We start from the raw sequence: 11,049 nt of genomic DNA, 5'->3' as shown, positions 1-11,049 counted from the left end.
TGGGTAGATCACCAGGTCTTTCTTCCACATCCTGCTGGGTGGGTAGATCACCAGGTCTTTCTTCCACTTCCTCCTGGGTGGGTACAAGCTGCCAACCTTTAGGTTCATAATCAGGTAAAAGCCCTTTTTGCCCTCCGGGGGCCTGAGGAGATCCTACAAGCTTTCCAACAAGTCATGCATGGGAAGACTCCTCTGTGGGCCCAGGGTGTGGGCTCTGTCCCTGGTGGAAACTGCCTGTATTTACTTCTTTCATACATGTGTGTCGGGGGGGGGCAAACTTGCCTTGGGGTGGAAGCTCCAGGGAGCCCAGCTCCGTCAGCCAGCTCAGCCCAGGTCTGCATGGAAGAGTCTCAGAGTACCCACTGTACTTCCAGGACTGGGGCACCTCCAGGACCAGCACCCACCTCTCCACTTTAGCTTCCTCTATCACTTTTCTCTGTTCTTAGCAATGTTCCTCCAACATGTGGAGCAAAAATGTCACACTAGTGATTTAGTGTTAAAGAATTGTGCCGCCAGCCCAAAGGCAGGAGGTTCAAATCCCCAGCCATCCATGGGAGAAAAATGGGCAGTCTTCTCCTTTGCATTTAACTGCCTCTGAAAATCTGCTAAAGAGTTAGCTATGAGTTGGTTACAACAACAACAATAATAATAATAGTATCAGATGCCACAGAAGGGGATGGGGGCAAGAGGACTAAAATTAGTAGAAGTCGGTGACTCATGGTCTTAACTATCTTGCTATAAGGACAGCCTCTCTTTTAGCACGTTTATTTCCTAAGGGTTTTCTTTCCCACAGTTATTTCCCCAAAGCAGCTCTGCCAGTGCTTGGCAACATTCCTATCTGAAACTGGAACACAAAAGGACAAGTAATTTCTCTCCTCCACTGAGTAAATGACCCATCAGCTCACGAGGAGTGCGGTCTTAACTCGTGTCTAACACGTTCAGCTGAATAAAGAACACAGAGATGGTCTCTGAGAGCTTGAGGCCGGACCTGAGGGAGCTCAGAATGGGGAGGGCTGCGGAATCAGGGTTAGGTCCCTTCTGATACTCATCGCCAAACCTTCACTTTCCTATTTATAAATAGTGACAAAGTAGATCTCAGAGTTATAAAATTCTCATGCCCGGGCCCCACCCCAGGATTTCGCAGGTTTTGAGTGAACATTCTCATGGCCTGGATTTTGGGGGGTTTAAATCTTAGGTGGTGATAATGTACTTCAGGGGTAACTACTACTACTGTAAGATTGAGCCCATTTTCATACAGTGTCAGACCCTGGGTGTGGTGACATGGTGACAGACCTGTGTATGTGGGCTCCAGTCACGGTGACATAATGATAGTGAGCAGGGGTACAGTGGGCCCCTGTTGTGGTGATGAGAGAGCCTGGGTGGCATGGCCTCCTGTCGTGGTGGCATGGTGACAGTGAGTCTCTGTGCACTGTGGGCTCCTGTTAGGATGTAGCTAGTGCTAAGAGTCCCTGACTCAGTATTCTCCTCCCTCCACCGAAGCAAAGGCCCACCTTCCAGCCTCATGTCCTGAGTCTCCCCCAGCCCTTCTGGTCCTTCTCACACTCCCTCTCGTGGGCAAGTCACTTCACATGTTTCCTTGCCTGTGAAATGCCACCATGGAGTCCATGCAGCAGCATGCTGCTGGGAAGACCAGGCGTGTGAGAAATAGAGTCAGCCTCAGAGAAGGTTCTTTACAGATAATGGTCCCTTCCTTCCTTCTTTCTCTTCCTTCATAAAATCTGCCCATTGCCCAAAGCTCTTCCCTTCCCCCACTGGGATCCCTCTTCAGCCACCCAATCCTACCCCTGCCCCTCACATGCCCACCCTGTTCACAGCAGGGCTCAGCCGTATTCCTCTCTCGCCTCATGAAGCCCTAAAGTGTGTGTGTCCTTCCTGCTGCCCTTCACAGAGAAGGGGTGGGCCCTTCCAGCCTGAAAAGGAGCAAAGAAGCACCACAAGTTGTCCAGGAGTTACCCTGGGTCACACGCTCCCCACAGCCGGCATGGCTGGCTCTGGCCTCTCTGAATCATCCCAGCAGCACCTGCAGGCTCTTCCTGTCTTTGGAACTGTGGTCCTTCTCTCTCTTTCTGTGAATACAGTGCCCTGCTTGAAGCCTCTGAGTTTACAAATGGGTTCCTTGGTCAGTCACTTTAGCCTCCTCACATCTTATTATCTGGCCAAATACAGAAGCAGAACAACCCTGTCTTGGGGCGCAGCAGCCATGATATGAAACAAGTCTCTGTGATAATAGAGCTGCCTGGCTAGACACCTTTGAGGACTCTCCTTTCCCAGCCTGCATGGGTTGACCAGAGACCACAGGGTGGTGCCTGGCTCTTCTTCCCAGAGGCCACTTCTGTCCCTTGCTCTGTTCAACTGCTTTAGCGCCTACATTTGCTTAATTCTCCCTCACCCAGTGCTTTACATAATGATGCTAATGGACAAGAGAGAACACTGGCTTTCCCAAAGCAGAAGAGGCGCCCCGAGCTTCTGTCCTGACCTATTGCTGCTACTGCTGCTGCTGGGAATCCTGGTGCATGCTGGGAATCCAAGTGCATGCTGGGATCTCAGCACATTCCTCCATGCATTTTGGGTTTGCTTGGAACAGTTTCAGACTTGGAACTGTTGGACCTGCCGCGCATTCCCCGAGATGAAGTTAAGCACTTCGTGAGAAAGGAGGAAAAACCTGAGGACTAGAGATTCTTTCAGGCCACTTGTTGCACAAACCCAACTCTGGCTTAAGAATGTCTAGGATCCAGACCTTTGTAAGGATCCAGAGGAAAGTGGTTTGGCCAGAATTCAAATTATTGTCTCCCACCAATGAGGATGGAATCCCTCAATACTGTGACTTGCTGGAGGATGTCCATTTTCTGGTGGTTGGCTCATGGGAGGCAAGTATTAAGTCCTGGAAGATAGGACTCTGGGGTCCTCCCCCAACACAGAGTTCAGCTGCTTACATACAAATCATCTGTCGACATCTCGTTGGATCCTAGAGGTTGTGTGATACAGCTGCACCTACTAAGGCTAAGCAGCTTTAAAGCACATTAAGTGCCACGATGTACCACTTTTAAGGATACCTTGGGAAGAGGAGTTCCATAGTACCTTTTTATTGTGCTCTGAAGAAAACCAGAAAAAACCAGCAAGAGCCTTTGGAATACAAAGAAGGCAGAAAGATCCTTCGAGGTCCAGAAAGACCAGATGAGGTGGATCAGTTCTGATACTGGCTAATGCAAGAAACTGGAAGGCAAAGGTCAATAACAGGAGAATTCGATCAGAAAGAACATCGAAGGACCAGAAAGCTTCCTGAGAAAAAGTGGCTAATGAGAATCATCCCACGCTGGTCCTGGTTAGCAGCTACTTACCAAGGGCCTCACCAGCTTCAAAGGCTTGTCTCCCACCAGTGAGGATGGAACCCCTCAGTAACTGGGACCTGATGGAGATGTCCATTTTCTGGGACCTTATGTTTGAAGGCAGTTTACACTGGGAGGTTGGACAATATTTGTCTCCTCTCCAAGAAGGAGATGCTGGCTTCGTCTTTATAAGGTCCTCTGAAATCTTACTTACCAAAGAAAGGAGTATCTGCAACCAGATAAATCGAGTTTTGTTTGCACGCCCCACGCTGCCACCATCTCATTGGCCTTGGATCTGCAAATCACCTCTAGCTTGTTCATTCTGTGCTGCAGAACGTTGCTTGGTTCATAATTACAGTGGAGGCCAGGTCCCAGGTGGAAGAGAAAGAACTCTAACCAAGCTTCAGGAGCCTGACTTGGTGTCCTTCCTCACCACTGTGTCCAAGCCAGTTCACACCCCATTCCTTCCCTCAGTGTTCACTAGAGAGCCTCTGAGAGGACCACTGTCACGAAGGGCATTGGCTTCAGAAGAACAAGATCTCTTCAACCTGCCGGGAAACTGGACTCTGATCCTCCAAGCTTGCCAGGCAGCACACATCCAAGAAAACCCTTGTCTGGATTTTTGGCTCAGCACTCCAAGATGGCGGCAGTGGCAGCAGCAGCAGCAGCAGCAGCAACAGTTCTTGGGAAAAGCAGCCAAGTCCCTTGCCAGGGCTCTGGAGAGCAGCGGGAATGGCCATCCATGAGGAGGCCACAGTTCTTCCGCAGCTGGAGTTGCCGGCAGGAGTCCTAATGGTGGCCCTTGGTTTCTTGCAGACATTGATGAATGCCTCTCAAGCCCTTGTCTGAATGGAGCCACCTGCGTGGACGCCATCGACTCTTTCACATGCTTATGCCTTCCCAGCTACGGAGGGGACCTGTGTGAGATTGGTACGGCCGTCTCGGCTTCAGCTAATGTCACTAACTGCTGCATCCTCTCCTCCTCCACCTCCCCTTTTAACTACAGGCCCGAGGCCCGGGCTGGGGCCCCCGAGGGCCATTCCAGGGGCCACTTCTGAGAAACCTACCCCACTCACTCATTCCATCTCTTGTTGTTTCCCCTGAAAACCTTCCTAGAGGGCCTTAGCCAATCTGACCTCAGGACAGCTGTGCAGGCTGAGCCAGGCTGCACTCTAGAAGGTGGGGCTTCGGGGGGGCCTTTAAAACACTAACCTTCTCCAGGACTTTCAGACCGGCTGCTCAGCACTGAGGTCTGAGGTCGGTGTGTGAGTCGGACAGTGGGCAAATGCTGACTCTTCGCATTGGTCTTGAGGGGAATTGCAGGGTGGGAAGATGCGTTTGTCTGGTACAGGATTGCAGACCCTTCCAGCATGGTGGTAGGTGTGTGCCTGCCTTTTCTCTTGCCTTTGGCCTTAGAAACCACTGTGTCACGCTGGCTGAGCTGCTTCCTTGTCTGCCTGACAGCTGGGGTGTCACCAGCATGCTCAACATACCTGAGCAGGGACCGCTGCATGTCCCTCGACCTCAGCACCCCAGTAACAACTGTTCTGTCACTGCCACTCAAGCCTGGGCTGCCTGCTCCCGCTCCTTTGTAAGGCAAAGGATTGGCCTCAGGGAGCAGAGTGGCCTTGCAGGGAGGGAGGCCTTGCCAGACCCTCCACTTCTGCACCTGGGCTGAGCTTCTGGCTCTACTCGGGATCTGTGTGCCAGGAGCTCTCCTGGGAGAGTGCTGAGCCTCCAGCTATCTCCCTTCTGGATTCTTACTCATCTCCGCCCATCCTTCTAGATTTCAGGGCCTTCTCAACTCAGAAAGGGCTGTGTGGGACTTTGGGTTGATGGCAGCAGAAGCGGGTAGAGGTGCAAAACCATTGTCGGTGAATTCTCAAGCTGGCCATCCCAGAAGCTTCCAGAAGAACAGCTGGGCAGAGGAGGTAGATTTGGACAGCATATTCCTCAGAGGCAATGCCAACGATACAGAATAGTGCAGGAATTTAACGCTTCTGGAAGGAAAAGCCTAAACTCTTCTCTTCCCCTGCAGAACCCTTTCATCTTAGCCCAGACCCTGAAGAACCTGTGCAGGGAGTCTTGGCTAAGAAGGAAGTGGAAAGCTACAAGGATTTTCTCCCCGTCTTACTAAAACATTTGCCAGAGGGGAATGGGATCTGTCCGAACATTCGTGCCCACAACAGCTCTTGAGTTTCCAGATACATGAGAGCAAGAGAAGCGGCTGGCAGGGGCGGGGCCCAGAGCTGTGTGTCCTGATGGCGCAGAGATGCAGGATCACGCAGCTGGATATGATCTGGTCCCTTCCAATCCTGCACCCTCAGTGCCTGAGGGTGGTCCACGCCTTGGCTCTGGCCGCGCTGCTTCTTCCAGCTTTCCCAGCATTCTCTGTCTCTTTGCCCAGAGCCTCCATCCTGCATGCCCCTATCTTCCTCCTGGAGAGGCTGCCCTCCAGTGCTGCCTGCCAAGCTCAAACCTTAGGCACCAAAAGTGGCCCAAGTAATGAACCCCAACCATCCTGGAATGTCTCCTTCCATGCTGAGCTTCTCCCGTAGCTCCTCCTGCCTTCTTCACAGACCTTTGCTTTGCCTTCTGAAAAGAGGCAACAAGGGGCACAGATACCCTCCTGAGCCCCTCCCACTGCCCAGACTGTCTTCTCAGGCTGCCAGCCCCCAGGGCTTCTCTCCCCCTGCAATTCCCAAGAGTCTCAAGCCCAGCCTTAACCAGCATCTTCTCTCTCAGCCCAATCCTTCTGTCCTTTCTGCAACAGCGAGACAGCTGTTGGCACCCAATCAGGGAATCTATCACACAGCCTGGGGATTCAGAGTTCTGCATTCAGTCCCTGGGGCAGCCCTTCACCTCGGATACTCACCCCACCCCAAAGAAAGAAAGAGTCTCAGAACTCTCCCACCAGAACTAGTTCAAAGCTCTCATCACAAAGTCTCTGCAGCCCTGCCTCTGTCCCCAGGCTGCCCAAGGCTGTCCCAACCAGCCCCAGGCCTTATTCAGAATTTAAGTTCATGGAGGGAACAGGCACCACCTATTCCAGTCTCTCTCTCTCTCTCTCTCTCTCTCTCTCTCTCTCTCTCTCTCTCTCTCTCTCTCTCTCTCTCTCACACACACACACACCCACACACACACACACACATGACAGAGCCCTGGGTCATGAGGCCTCCTCTGCCTCCCTCCAGCTTCAGTGGCTGGCTATGCGCATGCTCAAAGGAACTCTCAGGGCCAGAGGAGCCTTCGATGGATTCAGAGCAGACGGCCCCACCTCAGGTTCCTTTTCATGTCCACTCCCAGTTTCTCCACCCATGTGCCCCCAGCATCTCTCCCAAGCCCCTCAGAGCTTCAGAACCACATTTGCCATAAATGTCAAAACTACCTTCTCACCCCTTCTCTTGGCCTGCTAGGCTATGCTGAAGATAGAGCTGGGAACTCTCCCCACCAGACCTTGTCAAGGTCAAGGGAAAAGCCTCAGGGGCTACAGCAGGGAGATGAGCGGTCCTGGGAGTCTTCCAGAACAGGACTCTCTGCTTTGAGGCCCCTGAGGTCATAGCTAGGCCTTTCTGACTTAGCACTCTGGCTGGGCATTTTTCCCTCTTTATCCACATGACGTTTAAGGTGGAGTGAATGCAGGGGTTCAGAGCAGCAGGAACTGCTCTCCCTAGGCAGCCCCTGGACCCCCTTCATGCCCCTGACCTGTGTTGCGTTGTAGACCAGGAGGTATGTGAGCAGGGCTGGACCAAGTTCCAGGGCCACTGTTACCGCCACTTCCCGGACCGTAAGACCTGGGTGGACGCAGAGAGCCAGTGTCGGGAGCACCAGTCCCATCTGAGCAGCATCATCACCCCTGAGGAGCAGGAGTTTGTCAACAGTAAGTGTGGGGCCCAGTGAGGCTGAGGGGTGAGCGAGGGAGGAGAAAAGGGCATTTGCACATCCGAGTTCCCAGGGGTCAAAGGGACCAGAAGCTTTGGCTGCAGCCAGAACAGCCCGCTGTGGGTCAGAACCAGCCACCCGACCTCTGTCACTAGCCCAGGTCAGTCTGGGAAGGTGGCCAAGGTCCACTGCCAACATGTATGTGAGAGCCTTCTGAAGACTCCAGAGGCAGGGGGGCACAATGCCTCCCCCTCCCATCCTTGGGAGGAGACCACCACCTCCCAAACCCCTCTATGAGCTCCGGTCTGTCAGGCACCATCAGTGCCCAACGCTTGTGTCCTCTCCCCAGACAACGCTCAGGATTACCAGTGGATCGGCCTTAATGACAGAACCATCCAAGGGGACTTCCGCTGGTCAGATGGACACACCTTGGTGAGTCAGGCAAGGGGCATCAGAGACGACAGAATAAACATTCAAACCAGTGTTCCCTGGGCAGCTGCTGGACCATGGGCCCTGGAGAGTGAAGATCGGTCATAATCATTCTTTGTCTCCAGAGACCAGCACAGGGTTGGGCAAGTTGAGGGAATGACCATTTGAGGAGGGAAATGAATGACTGAAGCCACACCTTTCTGAGGGATGTGTTTAAAATAAAAGAGGTTCCTTGAGTTCACTCAAGGAGACAAACAAAAAGCAACACACAGATACCAGATGAACTATGTTGCTGTTAAGTGCAATCTGTTCTGATGTATAGTGACCCACATGACAGAGTGGAACTGCCCAGTGGGTTCCCAAGGCTGCACTCTTCAGATTGCCATATCATTTTCCTGGGCAGTTGTGGGTAGGTTTGAACCACCAACCTTTTAATTAGCAACTAAGCACTTAACCACTGTACTGCCAGGACTCCTGAATGAACTATACAATCAATAAAATGGTGCAGGAGCTCAGGGAGCCCCGAGGAAGAGCAGGCTGGGACTAAGCATTAAATTAGAAGGAGACAGCTTTGCCCTAAGCAAGGCTGGAGGAAGAACCAGGGGCAGAGTCCAGAGCATACTCCCCACTCAGTCCAAGCCAAACTAGATGATGGAGTGAACCTTTGTTTGCCTATTTGAAAAAAGGGGAGTGTCGTCCATCAGTGGAGGCTTATATGTTGTTACAATGCTGAACAGATTTCTGACTAAAGTAGACTAGTAAGAAAGGCCTGGCCATCTGCTGCTGAGAATCAGCAGCCAGTGAAACTCCTAAGAAAACCCAATGGTTCCATCTGCCGTCAAGCATGCGGATAGTACAGAATCAGGCAGCGTTTTTTCCTCTTTGTTCAGAGAGTTACAAGTAGTCAGGGACTAACTGTCAATGGAGAATCAGTGTTTATGAGCAAGACTGTGTCTCCTTGAAGGCCTGACTTCCAGGAAGGGACCAAAGCCAGGCTGTGTACTCAGCTCCTTTAAGGACCCAAGCACAACTCTGACCAGACTCCCAGCAGCCTTTGTGTTGCTCCTGGATGAATCAGAAAGGAGACACAAGAGAGGCATGATGAAGGGGAACGTAAGGGTGGCTCCAGGCTGCGCGGTTCCGGCCCTCTCATCATGCTTCCTCCCTCACCCCCTATCCTGCCCACAGCAATTTGAGCACTGGCGCCCCAACCAGCCAGACAACTTCTTTGCTGCTGGAGAGGATTGCGTGGTGATGATCTGGCACGAGAAGGGTGAATGGAATGACGTCCCCTGCAATTACCACCTGCCCTTCACGTGTAAAAAGGGCACAGGTAAGCAGGGACCCCAAGATTGTAGGCCTTAGTCCTGGCTGAATGTGTGGCCTGGGGTGAGTCCGTCACCTGCCTCAGCTGCTGGTGTCCCTGGCCTGTCGAACAAGCAGGTCAGAGCTGATGGGGGGAAGTAAGGGGCCCTACCTGCACCAGCATTTCTAGGATTCTGCAAGTGCAAAGCTATTCCTGGGGTGCTGAGACAGGAACTGGGAAAGTTCACAGGACAGAATCCCACACTTCACACACACACACACACACACACACACACACACACACACACCCCTGCACACGCGCGCACACAGACAGTACCTTAGGTGTGGGCAGCAGGAAATCATTCATGATAACACCTGGGCTCGGGGGCCTCCCTCTCTTTGAAATTCTCAAATCCATTCACTACAAGGAGCCCTGGTAGCCTCATGGTAAGAACCTGCACTGAAATCCCCAAGGCACACAGTTCAAGGCCACCACCTGCTCCTCGGGAGAAGGATTAGCAGTCTCCTCCTGTGCTATCAACTGCCTCTGAAAACCTGCCAGAGAGTTAGCTATGGGTTAGTTCTGACTCAGTGGTACTCAACAACACCACCACATTCATTACAAAGGTTCAGATTGTCAGGCTTTGATCTCAGAAAGCTCAGCTAGAGGACACTGGAATGCTGGTCCGACACCCTACCCGTTCCTCCATGTGGCCTGTCATCCCCAGGCCTCTGTAGGTCCCACTGTTGCTGTCCTGAAGCTACGGGGCATCTGCCTGATTCTTTCCCTGCCTTTCTCCCTTCGGTCTTTTCATCTCCTTAATCCCCACCACCTCACCGCAGGGAGTACTGCTGACCCAAAGGCAGTGTCTCTCTGGTGGTTCAAATGCCCCAGCAGCTGTGAGGGTGAGAGATGGATCATCTCCTACCGTGTGATTTACAGCCTCCTGCAAACCCACTGGAGGGTCAGCTTTGAGTTCTGACTTGATGACAATGACTTTTGTATATTTTTGTGGGATTGTTTAAAGTAGGAGAGGACTTAGGTTCATAGAAAAATTGTGTAGAAAAGCTTCAGGTTTATAGAAAAATTGTGCAGAAAGCATTTCCAACTACCCTGAAGTTTCCCCTATTAATGTCTAACACATTTGTTACAATGAATGAACTTATATATAATGTTAGCATGAACTAAAATCTATAGCTTAGAGCTCTGGTGGCATAGCCCATAGCATGCTGTGCTGGTGGCCGTGACACTGTGTGTTTCAGAAGCCTGACGTGGGGTGGCCGGAGGGATGGTCACTGTGAGTCTGAATCCACCCAGAAGCAGTGAGCCAGGCCTTCGGGTTAAAGCCTATGGTTTACATTAGAATTTGCTCATTTTTAAAATAAATTAACTGAAAACTTATTGCCATGACAATGGAACCAGCTGACTCCCAGCTGATCCTCCAGCAGGTTTTCAGAGGCTTGGAACTTGCATGGGAGGCGTTTGGCCACCTCTTCTCCCTCAGAGCAGCTGGTGGATTCGAAATACCGGAGAGGTGCCACCTCTGTGTTAGCAGTACAGCTCCCTACATACCACACCACCAGGGTTCTCTTTTAAACATATTGTTTCATGCATTTTGTTGTTGAGAATATACACAGTTGAATATACGCCAATTCAACCATGTCTTTTTCTTGTTTTGTGCCATCAAGTCACCAGTGACTCATAGCGACCCTGTGTACACCAGCTCTGAACCCTGCCCTGTCCTGAGCCATCTCTCTGTCTCCTACACACCTACCCCCATTGCCCCAGTTACTCTGTCAATCCATCTCATCTGAGGTCTTTCTCTCCTGCGCTGTCCCTCCACCCTTCCAAGCATGATGTCCTCCAGGGACTGGTCCTGTCTGGGCCTGTGCCCAAAGTGTGAGACGGAGCTTCAAAATCCTTGCCTCCAGGGAGCAGCCTGGTTTCACCCTCTGTAGGATAAACCTTTCTGTTCCCTTGATAGTCCATGGTATGGTCAACACTCTTCTCCAGCACCAAAACTCAAAGGCATCAATTCTTCTGTCAACTTTAGTCGTTGTCCAGCTCTCTGATGCATAGCAAGTG

The 11,049-nt window shown here is 51.8% G+C and overlaps 1 protein-coding gene across 1 annotated transcript in view; it reads left to right on the top strand.

Annotated features, from left to right (window-relative positions):
- ACAN (aggrecan) overlaps positions 1 to 11,049 on the top strand; it is a 43,044-nt gene that overhangs the window by 28,954 nt on the left and 3,041 nt on the right. The window contains 4 exon segments of the mRNA XM_006885230.1: positions 4,164 to 4,277; positions 7,069 to 7,227; positions 7,579 to 7,661; positions 8,847 to 8,991. Of these exon segments, the coding sequence (XP_006885292.1) occupies positions 4,164 to 4,277; positions 7,069 to 7,227; positions 7,579 to 7,661; positions 8,847 to 8,991 (501 nt within the window).

This window comes from Elephantulus edwardii, unplaced genomic scaffold, assembly GCF_000299155.1.
Source record: "Elephantulus edwardii isolate Elephantulus edwardi_28Jun2011 unplaced genomic scaffold, EleEdw1.0 scaffold00041, whole genome shotgun sequence".
Classification (NCBI taxonomy): Eukaryota; Metazoa; Chordata; class Mammalia; order Macroscelidea; family Macroscelididae; genus Elephantulus; species Elephantulus edwardii.
Note: the sequence above shows the minus strand (reverse complement) of the source record. Positions and strands in the feature narration are given on the sequence as shown.